This window comes from Oryzias latipes, chromosome 23 (genome assembly GCF_053564925.1).
Source record: "Oryzias latipes strain Hd-rR chromosome 23, Olatipes_Hd-rR_3.1".
Classification (NCBI taxonomy): Eukaryota; Metazoa; Chordata; class Actinopteri; order Beloniformes; family Adrianichthyidae; genus Oryzias; species Oryzias latipes.
The window spans coordinates 1,846,936-1,865,560 of NC_136259.1; the positions used below are offsets into that span (position 1 = coordinate 1,846,936).

General features: G+C 41.9%; 1 protein-coding gene and 2 non-coding genes across 3 annotated transcripts; 1 reads left to right on the forward strand and 2 right to left on the reverse strand.

Moving 5' to 3' along the window:
- Window positions 1-467: 467 nt before the first annotated feature.
- On the reverse strand, window positions 468-550 carry trnal-cag (transfer RNA leucine (anticodon CAG)). Its single transcript has one exon. It is a non-coding gene; the product is annotated as a tRNA-Leu (tRNA).
- A 1,232-nt stretch (window positions 551-1,782) lies between these two features.
- Window positions 1,783-1,865, reverse strand: trnal-cag (transfer RNA leucine (anticodon CAG)). Its single transcript has one exon. It is a non-coding gene; the product is annotated as a tRNA-Leu (tRNA).
- A 790-nt stretch (window positions 1,866-2,655) lies between these two features.
- Window positions 2,656-16,459, forward strand: mapk11 (mitogen-activated protein kinase 11). The gene is made up of 12 exons (XM_004082845.5): window positions 2,656-2,907; window positions 7,568-7,697; window positions 7,773-7,831; window positions 8,014-8,125; window positions 8,926-8,955; window positions 10,989-11,036; window positions 11,121-11,235; window positions 11,322-11,393; window positions 11,645-11,724; window positions 11,822-11,900; window positions 13,358-13,531; window positions 13,736-16,459. The coding sequence occupies exons 1-12, from the start codon at window positions 2,795-2,797 to the stop codon at window positions 13,807-13,809; spliced, it is 1,086 nt and encodes a 361-aa protein (XP_004082893.1). The 5' UTR covers window positions 2,656-2,794; the 3' UTR covers window positions 13,810-16,459.
- Window positions 16,460-18,625: the final 2,166 nt, after the last annotated feature.

Consider the following 18,625-nt stretch of genomic DNA (forward strand, 5'->3'; position numbering starts at 1 on the left):
GACCCAGACTTTGGTCATCTTGTGACTACATAGGTGGGCAGTGGCGTGAAGGGTCTTCACGAGGACCCACACTAGATGAAGCTCATTGCGATCCCGGGAATTTGTCATTTTTAAGCAAACATTGAGCCAGGTTCTTCAGAAACCAATCTGTTGAAAGCCAAGACATTGTAATTATTTAAAAAAATGTTATGTGGTAATACATTCTTAGTGTTGACCTAGACACAACTTCATGGAACTGGGTGTCTAAACTATCTTCCTCCAAAAAATAAAGATCACCCAAATGAAAAGTAGAGGGGAATGTGTGCTCTACGTCCAACTGGTGAGCTTTCTGGGTGGAATATATGATGTTTTAATATAAAAGGTGATATAAATAAACAATGGAATGGTTTCGTTTCGGCCATGAGGTAAATAAAAACATTCGCCGACAGAAAAGGGCTACAGAACGATAACGGGGGAAAAAGTAATACTGTCAGAAGTGGGATTCGAACCCACGCCTCCAGAGGAGACTGCGACCTGAACGCAGCGCCTTAGACCGCTCGGCCATCCTGACATGCTATGCTAGCCGCCAAAGCTGATATTTGAAGAAAAGCAAATGGAGTTTGTATCTCGGTGGGTTGAGTTGAGGGGTGAAGTGGAAATTGGAGTCGTTTTTTCAGTGAAATACATCACACCTGTATCTGCCTAATAGTCCAGCAGACTGACTGACATGAAGACGCAGACGAAACGCGCTAACTGTGCCAAACAACCTGGGAAAGAATGATGCCGTCTTTAGATGTAAAATTCACAGTAATTTGAGTAAACATGCATTTAGCTGTTTATCTGTTCTACATAAAGACATCAAAAGTATGCCATTGAATGAAATTTACATTTAATAGTTTACTGGCATTTAGAGTCACAAGGGCTTTAAGAAAGCAGGCTAAACGGCTGGCCCTCACAAATATTCACCTCACCAAATCTGGCCCTCGTTGCTCTTTTGTGATCGTGGCCCTGTGACAGACTGGCAACCTGTCCAGGATGTCCCCTACCTTCACCCACGAGGGGCTGGGATAGGCTCCCGAAAGGCACAAAATGGGACAAATGATTGTAAGAGTAATCTATTACAGTAACTTCTTTACACACATTCCCAGGAACCTATCTTTTGGTTTCTTCATGGACGTCTGCCAGACCCCAATATTTCCAAGCATTCCTGATAAACTGACTGGTGAGGTGGAACAAAGACTGTGCCGCAGCAGCCGCCGCAGACGCAGCAGCCGCAGCAGCCGCAGCAGCCGCCGCAGACGCAGCAGCCGCAGCAGCCGCAGCAGCCGCCGCAGACGCAGCAGCCGCAGCAGCCGCAGCAGGCGCAGCAGCCACCTGCTGCTGCATCCTTGAAGGTCTAAGCCAGGAACGTGTAGAATGAACATTCAATCCGTCCCTACAGAAGTGTTAGAAAACACATTTTCTACAAAACATTCATCTTTTTTCAGAAGTAGCATACCAATGTTTGCTTCCAGCAGAGATGATGAACTTTCAAGTCCATCGCATTTCAGCAACATTTTGGAAAAGCTGGAAAATCTCTCTCGTGAAAATGTGAATGGAATGCGAGAGCCTCCACGGAGAAGGGAAACGTGTTCTGTGCTGCCCTCTGCCGGGTGATGTGAAAAACTATGACACCCCCTTTCAGGTAAAACCAAAAACAGTCGATGGGTCAAACATACAACGTGGCGGTTTCTTCTGATCCACCATGGAAGGATACGTGTTTCCAAGTACAGTCTTTAAAAACTTAAAGAGCAAAAGTTTATCTGTCAGAAGTGGGATTCGAACCCACGCCTCCAGGGGAGACTGCGACCTGAACGCAGCGCCTTAGACCGCTCGGCCATCCTGACATGAGCGCAAGTGCCACCCAACTTGTTATTTGAACCTTCCCAGACAGGGGAAAGATTAAGTTATGCCTGGCTTACGGCTGCATGCAGCACTTATTAAATATTTTGATCCAACATTTTTGGTCTTCTCCCCTCCTTGACACACAAAGCGCATGTGCGGAAGTGCAGTTTTCTGACAAACATCTAGAGGCAAAACGTAGGTATTTTTCATCCAATGTGAATTTTTTTTAACTTAAATATATTTTAAACCAATAAATATGACAACTTTCCAAAGGCAAAACGTTGGTTTTCTATTCGTTTTTATATCAACTCAGTGGAACATTATTTAAATAAGATTTTAAATATATTTCTTTCTGTTTTGTGTGGAGTCATATTTCCACAGAAAAACATCCTAAAACCTCATTTATTTATTTATTTATTTTTGATATTATTTTAATGTTATCATCGCGGCAGCAGCGAGCACCCTCTTGCTCACGAGCGCCCCCTTCAGTCCTGTCTGTTTAACCGCGAGAGTTTCTGGGTTGAAAAAAAAGGTTAATCGATTGGTAGTTTTGTGGAAAATCCATAAATTCATACTCAAATATAGATTTAATTTAATGTAATTTATTAAAAAAACGTTTTTGGATTTCATGTTTTTGTGACTCAACTATAGAATAAATAAAAGTTTAAAAATATTTATTGTAGTAGTTTTAAAGTTTTTATGACAGATTGTAAAGACCAGGTTATGTTTTTACGTCAAGACAGGTTTAAAAATGCAAACATATTTGCACATAAAAGGGATGGGAATGCGTGCGCGTGCGCAGGCACAGAGGCAGCCAGTGAGAGGCCGGTGCAGCATTCAGCGGCTCCCCTCCGCAGGCGGCAGACGGCGGCCCATCCCTCCGCTTCTTTCCTACTTTCTTCCCGCTCCGTCGCTCAGCCAAGGCGAAGAAATGTCTGCCAGACAGGGCTTCTACCGGCAGGAGCTAAACAAGACGGTGTGGGAGGTTCCGGAGCGGTACCAGAACCTGACGCCGGTGGGCTCCGGAGCCTACGGATCCGTGTGGTGAGTGTATGTGTGTGAGCGCGCGCGTGTGTGTGCGCGCGCTGGGCGAGGCTGCTCTGGTGTGTGGATGCTGTTTGCTGCCTGTGGCACTGACATTTTCATACGTTTTCATAAAAAAACAACAGCAAATGTGCCCGTTTGAAAGAGGAAGTCCGGTCAGTGCAGGAATCTTCCTTCCCACCCCCCTGCCTCCGCCTGCGCGCACAGTTTAGAAATGTCCCCCGCATCCGCAGATGCACCCCCCCCCCTTCATAAACCAGTCTGCAGATGCTCCCCCTCTTTGGGTTGATAGCCTTCTCTCTGTCTGCAAACTCAGTGCAATCACGCAGCTGGTGCAAATAGGGAGTTCATAACGTGAGGATACTGTTGCCATGGCGATGCATCCTGGTGACAACCTGCCCTTACTGGCAGCATCATCCAAAGAGGCCGTTGATGGTAAAGCTGCCTCTTTGGTGGAATGGGAGACCCCTGATGGATGTGTGGTCACATGTGCAGCCGGACAGGTTTCACTCCAGATAATCTGGATCTTGTCTGTGAAGCTTTAAGCCGCGCAGCAATTTGAGCTGTTACTCATCAAAAGCAGCCGCCAGTTTACATAAAAGAGGCTTTTTGTAGCTTTTTTTCCCCCTTTGAACAGATGTTTGTGTAAAAAAAATGTATTTTTCTGAGGAAAGTCTCATAGGTTGAAGTGACTAATTATTCACATTTAACAAAGAAACTTTCTGTAATAAAGTGACACTGTTTATTTCAGAAGATTTAAGATGAATAATCCACGAAGCTACAAGTAGATTTGCACTAAGAGATACCTTTTTTTTGTGGAAAAACAAACTTTTTTAGTTTTTAATCAGGATTTTGTTCATATTTAAAAATTTTCCAGGGTAAATTTTAGTTTGTCTTATTCCTAAATCTAACCTCCACAGAATTTAACTACAATAATTTATAAATTGGCGTTTCACAGTTGTATGATAGGACTGTCATAAATAATTTAATTTTTTAACTTGGTTTAATATTTTTTCTTCCATTTTTTGTGTTTTTGTATTCAAACGGTCAATTAAAGATAAAAATAGACTTACTTTAACACTGCACTTTTGAGGGGGGTCTAAACCGCCAGGATACAGCAGCCTGTTTGAGGGCGTGGTCTCATGCCAAATACGTGCACATTTGAAAAAAACAAGAGGAGGAAAACTCTTAAGTCTACCCAGTAATAAACTGATATTGTTCACTGTGTCACTTCAGAAGTAAGAAAAGTTTTAGCCAAAAAGAATTTTGTTCTTCTCACAATCCTGCATGCAAGAACAAATGTCTTCCAGACTATAAACAAGCTGCAGTTTTGTTTTAAACTCTATTAAATCTTGTAAATGCTACTTATAGTAACTTGTTTTGCTTGGTTTAATTATTTTGTTCTTTCTTAAAATTGTGAGTTAAAGCTTGGGAAAAAAAGGGACTTAAAGTAAACTAGACTTATTTTAACACTGCACTTTCGAGGGTGGTCTTAACCGCCTAGAAACAGCTGCACATGGGTCTGCACTCAAACCTGCAGTTTAGAAGAAAAAAACAAGAGGAGGAAAAACTCTTTAGTCTTACGCCTAATTCATTGATATTGTTAAATGTGTCACTTAAGAAGTAAGAAAAGGAATTTTGTTCTTCTCACAATTCTGCAAGAACAAATGTCTTACAGACGTATGGAGCAGCTGCATGGTTTTCTTTTGAAATTCTCGACTTATTCTTGGAAACACAAAGAGAAACCCAGCTGTTCTTCGGTGAGACATTTTTTACTGGAAGCTGAACAACACATTGTTTTTGGAGCTGCAATAGAAGCAGAACGCAAACTTTAGTAGGAAGTCTAAATATATCCTATCCATCCAAGAGGAGAAAGAAAGAAAGAAAAACTCATCAGCTATTAGGGGACATTCAAAGTGTGGGGGGAGCTCCAACAGCTGCATGCTTCTTTCATTTGGTACCAATGACCCCCCCCCCCAGCATTGTGGTTGACTTTCTCATGGCTGAACTTGATCAGTTAAGGGGGGGTGAAGGGTGTCTATACATGCATTGTCAGGATTGGGGGGTTGTGCTGTTCCTGTTGTAGGACAGCTCTGATGCTTTTCCCCACAAAGAGCTTCTTCTCCTAGCAAACGTCACAAACTCACAGGCTTGTGTTGGAGAGTCTGATTCTCCACCGAGGGCAGAAGAACCAGACGAGAAGACGGACGGGTGAGAGGCTTTAGAGCCGCAGAGGGGAAACTCTAAAACAGGAAGCCTCATGAATACAAGATCCATTGAATAATTTAGCAACCCGCCTCCTCAGAAAGTTTTCAGACCGCTCATGTCAGTATCTGTGAATAATTCAGCCTGGAGGTCTATTCAACTTTCTCCTTCCATTGCATTTTGGACGCTTAGGTCCAGACGGATTTACGGTTTACCCAAAACCACTGAAAGCCAAAGTTATAAAGAAGACGAAGCAGTTTTATCCTTGTCCTCCTCCACTCGTTTGGACTGTTGGTTGGACATTTGAGGAATTGGATGAAGGACTTAACAGACAGAACTGGTAGCAGTTTGGTTTCAGGAGAACACAGACACACTACAGGGCGGACTTTAGTCCAGGTCAGAGTTTAAATACAACAAAATGAGTGCAACCCATCCGGAGTGTACCCCACCTCCACCCAACAGTGGCTCGGATAGGCTCCAGCAACCCTGTGACCCTGAAAGGCATAACGTAGGTTTAGAAAATGGATGGGTGGAGTCTTCAAGAGAAAAAAAAAGTTTATTGACCAGTTGTGGCAGTAATGCTGATAGCAGGTGAAAAAGCTTTAAGCAATCAGAAACAGAGCAATAATTTAACAGGTAAGTATATTAATGATCAAAAAAATGAAACCAACAGGTTGTCAACCAAAAAACTCTGAGTTGGGACATTGTACAACATTGATTTACTTTGGTTTACGCGATACAACGAGACAAGCAGTAAAAGGTCCAGCGTTGAGCTCACCAGTAGCCCAGCCACACAGTAGTTTCACTTGGAGTTAACAGATAAGCTGCCGTCCTCCAGCTCAGTTGGATCAAATGGCAAAAATCTTTTTAAACTGTCCCCAGTTTAAGTGCCGATTACCTCAATTGAGTTCAGCTGGTAACCCGCCCCGCCTGCATTTACGGCGTGATCACGTGTGAGACGCTGCGCACTCCAGGAGACAGCGAGACGACCACGCCTCCGCTGATCAGCGTGACGCAGGTAATGTAATAGTCAGGGAGCAGCTCAACAAGAAAAATATTCTGTCATAATTAATCCTAAAATTCAAAATCCTGATGGAAAATCTCCAAACATCAGTTACCTAAAGCACACTATCAAGTCCACCTTAAAAACGAAGAGTTTCAACTCTTCAGGAAGATTTGGTTTGGCCTCAATCAAAAGTTTGGGTTACAGTCTGACCAAGATCCAGTTTATTCACCAGAAACGGGAAGTTTACACATTTAAGTGTTTTCCAATGTCATCTTCCTTTGTAAACGAACTTCCTGTATAAATAGGAAGTTTCCACAGGAAAAAGCTCAAATGGGTCTGTGATAAATCCGTTTAGATGTCTGGAACCAACCAAGATAGGAAGCGGATTTACTGACAGTTGTGACAAACACTTGACTACAGTTGTTGCTGCCAAGAGTGAGTTAACAATGTTTAAGGTGACAACGGCTTTTCCACGGAGGATCCAGAAGGTTTGGACTCTCCGGTCTGAAGTTAGCACGTTATTTAAATGCCTGTTTTCTGATAGAAGACGTTACATAATATACAAAGATGGATGGATGATGGATGGATGATTGCTAACTATCTAGCCAGGTAACTAGATAGTTAGACAGATGGACGGATAGATATTGCATTACAACAAAACCGCATCAGGAAAAATATATATAAATATACATCTATAAAATCCATAAACATCGATAGATTACTAAAAAAGTGTTTGAGGTAAGTCTGTTTTTTATCTTGTTTGTTCTAAACTTCTGAGAGATTTTCATTCTACATAGGAGTTATGAATAAAGGCTAACAGACAGCAGAGGCTCACTCAAGAATAACCCGATGCAGAAAACAGGAGAAATCCACCTCCATTTCTAAAAATATTTACAACTGAGATCTCTTCTGTAGATAAGCGTCATTTCTGATTTCAGCTTCTCCTCTTTGTTTCCTCGGGTTTGAAATGTGATCCGGAGACGGAGGAGTTATTAGGACAGAAAACAGTGAGATAAATGGGGAGAAAGAAATCGATGCCTCTTCTCCGCTGAGTTGGAGGGTGTGTGTGTGTGTGGGGGGGGGGGGGGGGGGGGGGGGGGCTGGCCAGAGCCTGGAAGGGACATCCGGACCGCCAGCAGGTGATTTCAGCCTGAAGGACCACACAAACAGGAAACACACATCATTTGGTAGAAACCACATCCATCAGAAGGGAACTTGATTTAATCAGCTGTTCTGCTCCTTATCAGTCTCATCTTTCCCTTCGGCTCTTCTCTTTTATTTATTAAATATCATTAAACTCAGAATTGTAGCAACGGCGGCGAGGCTGAAAAGACCTCACAAAGGAAGCGGCCGAGACATTTCCATCTCAAAGGAGGTTCTCCTTTCTCCTCTTTCCGTCCGTCTCAGTCAGCTCGTCTCCATCCTGTCTGTCTTGGTTTTCCTCTCCAGCTCGGCGTACGACGTGGTCCTGAGGCAAAAGGTCGCCGTGAAGAAGCTCTCCAGGCCTTTCCAGTCCCTCATCCACGGCCGCCGCTCGTACCGCGAGCTCAGGCTGCTCAAGCACATGAAACACGAGAACGTCAGTGCTGCCTTTTAGAGCGCCGAGAGACGCAGATGCTCGGGCGCCGTTATTGATCGCTGTCTGCCTCTGCAGGTTATCGGGCTGCTGGACGTCTTCACTCCTGCTGCAACCTTAGAGGACTTCAACGAGCTGTACGTCTGTTTTTCTTTACCAATAAACGGACTTATTAAGGGGCTGCATATGGAAGCAACCTTAGGGCGATGAAGGCCTGCAGAGATGGGCGATGGTTGCCATGGCAGCATGACCAGATCCTCTGAAACGCGCCCAAATCCTCCCCCAGCCCTCACTGGAGCCTCCTGTCTTAACTCTGCAGCTACCTGGTGACGAACCTGATGGGTGCGGACCTCAACAACATCGTCAAGTTTCAAAGGCTTTCTGACGAGCACGTGCAGTTCTTGATTTACCAGCTGCTCCGCGGGCTTAAGGTAAGGTACAAAAAGTTGTATTTCCTGTCTTTAAAAATATGTTTGGTGCATTTTCTCTGACCCATAGTGTTATTGTGGCCAAAAATGATAAAGTAGATTATTTCTAAACCAGAATCTGTTTTCAACAGGATTAGATTAAATATTTAATCTAATTTTAACATTTCTATACTTCTATACTTTTTGGTTTTTAAAATCCAATTGCCAATTTTAAAATGATAAATTTTATTAGAATGTACTATAAAACTGTTTTCACATTGTATGATTTGCAGAAATGGAACTTTTCTTCATAAAAGGATATTTCTTTAATATTAGCGACTAAGAGAAAAGCAGATTTTTGCTTTAAAAGTCTCAAAAATGGCTTTAATAGAAAACTGTGTTGTTGATTTGATGAATTAGCGTTTGTAAATAAAGATTGATTTTATTGTTTTTTTAAATCTAAAATAATGCTGATTTCTAGGACAATAACAATTATTTATGCAGAATACACGATATTATAAAGATTAAAACTTAGAATGAGATGTTTTAGGACCAATAGCTAACTAAGTTAGGTCACTTTTTTGGTTTAAGTCTTGATACTACCATCTAGAAGACGGTGTTGAATTTCATTGAAGCCTCTCAGAAACCCCTCTGCTGGAATTCATGAATGGGTCCAGCTGCTTGGTTACCATGGAGAAGACAAAAGCAGCCTTCTTTTAGCAGGAGCTAATGTGCTAAGATGCTCCCTTGACCTCTGCCTCCTCTCTGTCCTCCCCTTTCCCCTGCCCCCGCCCTCTGGCCCCGCCCACTCGCCTGTTGGACAGTACATCCACTCGGCAGGACTGATCCACAGAGTGAGTGCATCTTTTTCCTCACTTGTTGCAGTTTTGACCAACGACTGAAAAAAATGGATGCATTCTGTCGACCCAGTTCACATTTTGTCCTTTATTGCAGTCATCAGCATCTTCCGTCTCTGTTAGCAGTTTGAACTTGACCCACTTTAAACTCCTTTCTAAAGTCCTGTAGGGTTTTCACCATTGACTGTATCCAAGAACTGGACTGAGTGACCCCTCGCGTTTCAAACAGGAAGTACGCGCTGGTTCCCAAGAAGCCAAAATCCCATGAGCATTTTTAAAGGACTTGCATAGAGAAATAAACAGCTAGTACTCAGTCATTCTTTTTATCAGAGTAATCATTCCTACTCTGATACAACCCCCCCCCCCCCCCCCCAAGATATTTTTTCCTGTTGTTCAAGTTATTCAAGTTATAAACTGATCAATCAGATGCCTCAGTAAAAGCAGACAATCTCATGTCAAATGTTCAAAACGTTTGATTGACAGATTCTCCCAAGCCCGCTTTCAGGTGGTAGGGGGTGTGGCCTTCCAACATGCTCACTGCTGATTGGCAAGAGTGGTTGCCATTGAAATGTTGACTCGGATGCACTTGGAGCAATCACTGCTAACTGACAATTTCAACAAAGAAATCATGACCAAATTGACTTTATTCTGTTGGAAGTAAGTCGTTTTCTATGGGTGACATCACAGTCACTCTGTCCAGTTCTCATTTACAGTCAGTGGTTTTCACCAACGTCCAACAAGACATTTATTTAGACAACTAAATAAGAAACCAGATATCCTCACTGCTCCACACAGACGCTCCACGACCCAAAGAAACCACTCATTCAGCAAACGGGGAGATGATTGGCTGCTGATTTTACCTGCATTCCACCATAGCTGCTTATTATTTGGTTTCTTTGAAAAAGCAGTTTGTAGATCCCCGGATGGAACTACCCAAATGGACTCTCCCTGCATTAGATGTATCTCTTTTAAAAGTAACTGGAAACTGGCACCATTGTGGAGTCATCTAACCAATAAAAAATGCAAGCTAACATAACGTTATGGACGAGCAGGGTTTTACTCCTGGAGCTAGCTTAGATAGAAAAACAAGAGAAAGGAAAAGGGTAAAAAATTGAACTACTGAACGGACGCATTACTACATCAAAAAGTACAGATTTCCAAAGAAGGTTTATTTATTTACCTGTTGCTATAAACCTATGGTTTTACAGTGCTCATCCATACATCATGGGGCAGCCGTGGTGCAGCGGTAGGGCGGTCGACCCATGATCATAATATTGGAGGTTCGATTCCCGCCTTGCCCATTAGTCAAAATCCTTGGGCAAGACACTGAACCCCACATTACCTCTGGTGGGAGGTTGGTGCCAGTGTTTGGCAGCGGAGCCGCCACCAGTGTGTGAATGTGTGTGTGACTGTGTGTGTGAGTGTAAAGCGCTTTGGGCCTTGTAGGTAGTAAAGCCCTATATTAGTATACGCCATTTACCATACCCGAAGTCCAGTGGCTATAATGTAGTTCAACTTTTGCGGTTTTTATTAGTGCCATTTTGCATTCCTTAATTTTCACAGTGCATTGTGTTCTGTGCTCTGATTGGCTGTAGACCATTGTCCATCAACGTCCACTGTGCCGTATCTCCTCTACAGAATGCATTCAGCTCTCCAAATCTACATAGATCTTAGATCGCGATCAGATCTTTGTTTTCATTCTATTAAACTGGACAGTTTTTCTATGAAATTTTGTTCAAAAGTTCATGTCTGTCTGAGAAAAGTGAAGAAAATATGTAGTGAGGAGTTTTACAGACTAATAATAATATAATAATGTCTCATAAATAAAATCAGCTGATGGCATAAACGGTCCAGGAGTTACAGGAGATCACAGAGTGAGTTATTTAGGTATCGCCACCAACAACTCCACTGTTAAAGGGTTAAAGCCGTGTTGTTTATCCCAATTTTCATTCACCACATGTTAAAAGAGAATAGGAACTGAACTTGTGTTGTTTTTCATTCCTTTTGTCTTATCTTAACTTTCCTCTCAGGACCTCAAACCCAGTAATGTTGCAGTAAATGAAGACTGTGAGCTGAGGGTAAGACCGGCCTTCAGTTTGAAGCAACAAATTCCTCCCACTGAAGGTTTTTTGTATTTATTTATAAAAATCTTTCAAAAACAGATCCTTGACTTTGGGTTAGCCAGACAGACGGACGACGAGATGACCGGGTACGTGGCGACTCGCTGGTATCGAGCGCCTGAGATCATGCTGAACTGGATGCACTACAACCAGAACGGTGATTTTGCCGTGAATTCAGACGACACCTCAGAGGCAAAGTCCATCAACGGCTGCAAAATGAAACCCTCTGTGTTTCTGTTTCAGTTGATATTTGGTCTGTGGGTTGCATTATGGGAGAGCTGCTGAAAGGGAAGGTCCTCTTTCCCGGAACGGACTGTATCCTTTATGGTGCTGGCTCGCGTTCACAATGGTTTTTAGCTTTTTTACTGCAGAATGTGGAATCTTCCAGTCAGTGAAGCGTCCCTGAATCAAGACCTCGCATTGCTATCATTCCTGTGCCGAAGCTGCAAGACAGAAACAATTGGTGCAATGTAGAGATGCAACCTAGAAAGACAGATTTGACTTGACTTTTGATGGATTTTATGGTTTTATGATGAGTTTGAATCTCTTAACCTTTGCTCTCTAAGACATTGATCAGCTGAAGAGAATCATGGAGGTGGTTGGTACTCCTACACCAGACCTTCTGAAGAAGATCTGCTCTGAACATGTGAGAAGTGACGGTTTTTGTAGATGAAAACAGATTGATCCTTTTGTGTTGTGAGAGGGACTGAAAGCTGATACTCTGTGAAATTTGGTATTTGCAGGCGCAGAAATACATCCAGTCCCTGCCCTTCATGCCCCAGCAAGACCTGGCAAAGATCTTCAGAGGGGCAAACCCCCTGGGTGGGTGATGTCCCACAAATGTCATTTTCAACCATTTTAGTTGGGTTCCAATGGTTGGTCTTTAGTTTATTCTGTGCATCAGGACTGTTTAGTTTCAATGTTAAGTTAATATACAGACAAACAGTAGAATTTAAGCCTTGGGAGCGCTGAGCTTCAAAAACATCAAAAATGTTAGCATACAACACGAATTATCCAGACATGAATATCTGAATTTTGGGGAAAATGTGCATCTTATAAGCCAGTTAGAAGCTCACCTTCAATGGTGGCTTGTTGACGATGTTATCAATGGATAATCTCATGAACCCAGACATGGAGAGGCGATTACCAAGAATTTTGTCGAGTTTTTTAGGTTAGCGACAGCTTTTCCTCACACAAATTAACGTCAGGGGTGTCAGGTGTTTGAACACTCTTTCAATAAGCATCTAGCAACAAATTTGACCCGGGTTAAGAGTTGTGGCAGACATAATTTTGTGTTTGGGTGTAAGTCTTCAACTTATCCTCAAGACTAGCACTGCAGCTAGCTGTTTTTGCGCAATTGTTGGTGAAATTATGGAAGTCAGTTCACACAACACCCACGGGAGCAGACTATTCAAGACTTTGTGTACAATCTAAAAACGCACTCCAGCATTGCAGAACTAAAAGAGTTGTGACTTTTGAGACACCCCCTTGGGGTCAAGCAAAAGGTTTTTAAACATATTTTAGCACAATGAGCTTTGCTGCTAACATTTTTGTCGTTAGCGTCAACCAGCTAGAACATCCTCATGTCTTACCCCAGATTGACTCTGGTCCGTCCGCGGCGCATCTCCATTGCGTTGCGTTGGGACGACCGTCAGTTAGTTTACATTTGTCATCCAAAATGGACGAAAATGGACGCCAGTGTTTTCTGCGGTATTAACATGTGTTATCGTGTGGGCACGTCACCTTTAATCTAAAATAAAATGTTATAAAGTTTTATTTGAAAAGTACAACAGAAGTTTGTTAAAAATTACCTGTTTCCTGTTTTTCCAGCGTTTTGCTGCTACATTGATACGTCAACAGACTGAAAATAAAAATTTTGCGTAAAGCTTGCGGTGCAGAGGGACGGATGTGAGACGCAGACATGGCGGAGGCGATGTAAACATTCAGATTGATTTATGAATGTTCTGTTTTTCTGTGTTTGAGACGCACCGCAGAGGACCGGTGGAAATCAGCCTCAACTGTTACAGACAAAACCTGTTCGGCTTCCTAAAGCAGCTCTGTGACGTTATCTAGAACAACTAAACATTACACTATTGTAGAAGAAGCCATTACACTCAACACAGGGAGAAACATCTAGTTAGCATGGTGGGAAAAGCTGAAAAAAAAGCAGAAAGAAGACTCTTAGGAACCAGGATCGATTATCATTTATGTAGAGGTTTGACTTAAAGCCTCTAGTTATTACAAGCTCTTTCCAACCTCTGTGTTTGTCTCTGCGTTAGCCGTTGATCTACTAAAGCGCATGCTGGTTCTGGATTGCGATGGGAGGATCTCGGCTAGTGAAGCCCTGTCCCACCCCTACTTCTCCCAGTACCACGATCCAGACGATGAACCAGAGGCTCCACCTTACGACCAAACGCCGGAGAGCAAGGACCGAACTTTGGAAGAATGGAAAGGTGAACTCGAAAAGGATTTTGTTCTTGTTGGTTTTAAAAGGAAGTGAAAGACATGAGTTAGGCTGTGGAAGCATCACATTGGGTAATGATGACTAAGCCTGGATTGTGTCACAGTATGGGTTCAGTTGGGGTTTTTGACACCCTACCAATTATGACTTTTTCATGTGCTGAACAATGTCTTTTTTCTCTCATATTAATTTATAGAGTTGGTGTTTGAAGAAGTAAACAGCTTTAAAACATCTGGCAGCAAGACGGACAGCCTTCAGGTGGAGCAGTGAACTTCAGCTTTGCCTTATTCTCCACCTGAAGAAGGACCTCACGTACTTAGAGAACGAAAGAAAGACTTTGGAGATGCCTGTCTTGAACTGAGTTGACTTGATTGAAGCATCACGGAGCAAAGGTCCATGTGGGATCAGATAAATAGAGGATGGATTTCAGAATCAAGGACCTCTGCCCCGCAGACACTAGCATCCTGTTGTGTTTCCCCTCAGAGACGGAAAAAGAGGAACCAGCCAACATCAGGGACATGTGAGGATTCATATAAGGGGAGAAATATAAGGCAGCTGTGTAAAACAAGTGAAAGAAGGGAAGTATGATAAAAATGCACTCCTAGCTTTTCAAAGCAACAGGGAAATTTTGTATTTCCTTTTCACCATCATAAACGCTAACTCATATTTAAAGGCTCACAGCAACGCCATCTCACATCACAGAGAATCAGCTTAGCTTGCCTACTGCTGATGCATGACTAGTGCATTTAACTGTTTCAGCATACTACTGGTACATGTATCACAATAATAAAACATTCACTAAGTGTTATAAAACACTATTATGAAGGAAAGAGACGGACGCTAAAGGAAAATGGACCAAACTCATGTACAGACTATGATTTCGTACATGTACACAAACTACCTAATGCATTCGCTGCTGCCTACAAAATAAAATCCCAAACTCTGCTATTTATGCTCAAGCTAATCAATCACCGGTATTCCAGACAGAGTGTCTGGATTTAAGGCTTTTGTTAATATTATTCTTCTGCTTGAGGTTTAGTTACTGGAGAAGCTTGATGATCAGGAACTTGTTGGCTTTGTCAGAAACCATTTTTGCTTTAACATCAAATTTGTTTACAAAAATGAGGGTTCAAGAAATCCAGAGGTGTTCTATGAGGGTATCTAATGCTGGAATCAAATAGTCTTACATAACTTTAATAAAGCAGGAACTGACCAAAAACCACAGGCTGGTGACTCATACTAGGTGACATTGTGTGGCCATTTGGAAAAACAACAACAACCTGCTTGTTCTTTCTCAAGTTACTACAAATGTTATGTAGCATTGTTATCCCAAAGAAAACCGGATGAAGATCAAGAGAAAGGTCAAGTGTTTGCCACAGACAGGGACAAAATTGTTGATACTGTTCTGTTAAGGCCGTCTCACACAGCCTATATGTACATTTAGTGCATATTGCACGGATAAAAATTGGTCAAACATGAATATATGTGTAAAAAGTGAAAATATTTGTGGTCTGTACGTGAAATTTTCATTCATGTACCACGTTAAAAACCACGGAAGACGTACGAATAAACCGAGCAAAGAAAACGTAGAACTACGTAAAAGCCAAATCTGACCCAAAATTTGTGTGTCAATTATGTCATTTTATCGGGATATGTGCTACGTATACACGATATTAAAGTTATAAATCAGTGGTACATGCATGCATTTCGCAAAAATCTCGCACCATTGTCCAAGACTTCTGTAATAAATGTGCAAAAAATATGCACAAACTGTGTAATTTAACCGACCAAACATGTTGATCATATCCAAACCGAATTTACGTAAAGACCCGTCAGCCGAAACCCTCGATGGACATCTGTGCATATTGACATATGCTAGAAACACTAATGAATTACGAATATCACGCATGTATCACAAAAGACCAGCATTTTAAATTTGGAAAATGCACAAAATGTACATAGTGGCAACTGCTTTTGAATCGTTGTGAAAGAGAACCATTAAAGAAAAACAACCAATTAAAATGGGGTGATAGTCCCACAGCTCCATATTTGGCATTCTGTGCGCATTAATAAGTATTCTGGCCAACCTCTCTTGAGTAAACTGCTCCAATTATCTCAGGTTTTGAAGGAGGATTTTAGCTAGCAAGTGGTTAGCCAACATGCTAACTCTACACACTAACCTATAATCCAAGCAGCATTCATGATAAACTATAATTTAGCACAACACATATTTAAGCACATTTAGAGGTTTAATTATTTAGACATTCTGTAAGAAGTGAACTTAAACATTTTGGATTTGTGTAACAGGTTGATATCAAAATTAGCATTTTTTCTGTTATGCTAATTAAGTTTGAGCTCTGAAGTTTGAACTCATAAAGTTAAGTTTAACTTTACTATGAATTTACTTTAACTGAATAATAAATTCACTCCCTAGTAGCCGAATAGTTCTTGAAGATTGTGAGGTTTGTTTTTTTTCGGCGTTGTTTTCTCCTAGAATGCTACATGTAGCCTTGTGTGTGAGTTGTCTGTTTACAAAAGCAAAAAAATGATTATTTAATATTCAAGTGCATCCGAAGTGTCCTGGTAAGAGTTTATTAGAGCTCTGAATGTTAAAGTATCGCGTGCTTGTCGATGTTGTACATGTGGTGGAAATGACTAGCAATGAACTGCACACTGAATGTTACAGTGGTTACACGACTATATGTTGGCATGTGAATCTGTTTCTGAAATGAATGTCGGTTCTCAGTTTGCAAATGATGTTGTTTTTCTGCAGATAGATTTGCAGGTTTCAACTTAAAGTATTTAGTTAGACGTTCATACATGTTTAATATAAAAGCCGTAAATGGAATGTTTGATTCCCGTTTGATTTTCAATTAATGTTCAATTACTCATTAAAGGGCCAATATCATGCTATTCTAAAGCATTTCTTAGTAAATTATATCCATATATGTTATACTATATTACCTTTGGGACACTGAAGACATTTTACTACCCCAATCCCATCTGCTAAAATCCCACATCAATAAACAGAGGTGTGAGCAAAACTTTCACTACAGAAAAATAAAATCATGAAGTAAAAGGAGGATTATCAATGTTAAAAAATGGTAGCAGAGCAAGAATGATTATTCTGACAAATATATTAACTAAGTAACATCTGTTTATTTTGCAATAATTTTGGCTTCTTGGAGCCAGTGCGTACTTCCTGCGTGGAACGCCAGGGGGGAGGGGTCACTCAGTCCTGTTGTCTTGTACAATGGTCGATGTTAAAACAGCTTCTCTTTTAGTTTTTTTTTGTTTTTTGTTTTTACTGCTCGACATTTCCAGGTAATTTGATCCACTCTCAAAAGTGCAGTAAGAAAGTCAAGAAAGTTAAGGGTGTATTCAGACTGAACACAATTGGTTTACTTTAAGTGAACCGGAGTTTGTTCCCCCTGATAATCTAAAACAAATTGAATGCACCCAAGCGGACCCTGTTCCAGGACCAGGGACCGCTCTCGGACCCTATCCAGGACCAGGGACCGCTCTCTGACCCTGTTCCAGGACCAGGGACCGCTCTCGGACCCTATCCAGGACCAGGGACCGCTCTCTGACCCTGTTCCAGGACCAGGGACCGCTCTCGGACCCTATCCAGGACCAGGGACCGCTCTCTGACCCTGTTCCAGGACCAGGGACCGCTCTCGGACCCTATCCAGGACCAGGGACCGCTCTCTGACCCTGTTCCAGGACCAGGGACCGCTCTCGGACCCTATCCAGGACCAGGAACTGCTCTCTGACCCATCTTTCAAGGTGGTCTCAGTTTGTGTCCAATCAGGCTGAGCTCCAGTTCGCTCTGAGTTTTTCTCAGTCTGAATATGCTTTGTGCTTGGAGCGGAACAACAGGACCAAGTGGCCACCGTTACCGGACATTATGGGATGTAAACAGAGTAAGAAGAAAGTAGCAACCATGACAATGAGAGACAGCCACTCAATGAACTTTGGTCAGATGAAAGCAGGCTCACTAAAGCAACGTGATACGCATTGCTTCTGATACCCATAATCGATAGGTCATAAACACTTAACACACGTTCCGTCTTAGTCGTCTTCTCGTTCGCCTTCCAGCATAGCTCCGCCGTACCAAAGCAGCAAATAAAAAGGGTTGTACCTGACGTTAAGGCAGATGATCAAAACTGATCTGTGAAATATAAAGTTTGAATAAGTGAACTACTTAGACCAGGATTGCAAGGCGCAGGACTTCCATTGTTCTCTTGTTGCTGTGGCTCGCCCTCGCAATTCCTGAATGACTGTAGAGATCTTTAGTCTTGTGGTTCCGTTTACAGGCTTTAGTTCGAAACTGAAAGGTCTGGTTAAAAGGCAGTCTGAATACAAACCAAACACACGGTTCAGGACTCAGCCCGGACCAAAAGACTTTTCCAGTCTAAAAACACCTTAAAGAAAGTTGTGATAATTTACCACTGGAAAATTCTCTCCCGGTTTAGTAAAAGCAACAAATCATCCTTCAGAGATGTTTTCCGACTAAAGCATATTAACCTGGTCAATATTTTTACAAAAGTTGCCTAATTTATCAAATTTTTCGTGTCAAATAGGGGTTTTCTTCTATTGTAAATGAACATGTTTGTTTTTAATATTTTAATGTGTGGTCAGGCCCCGCCCCTTTTAGATCTACTATACATCTAAACTTGGTAGTAGTGATAATAAACATCCAGCAACTTGTTGCTATATTATTTTAACCCCCCCTCCCCCCCCCAATTCTATAATCACCCTCCTACACCCCCCCCTTAAATCCCAAAAATTCAGACATACCTTTGGTTTGTCAGAAAATTCATAACCCCTATTGTTAAAGTAAAATATGTCCAACACAAGAGGCCTTCAGCTCTCATCTGTTTGCCTAGCTGTTGGACAAGTCAAAAATAAAGATGACACACTAACCTACTCTGTCAGTTTTGAAAAATCAAAATTAAGTGCCAAACATAAAAATGTATATTTAAACAAGTTGTAGTATAGTTCAACATGGTCAATGTGATTTTAACAGTTATAAAGCACCTCTGTGACGTCCATGAGTTTGGACGGGCAGATGTCCCCCTCCACA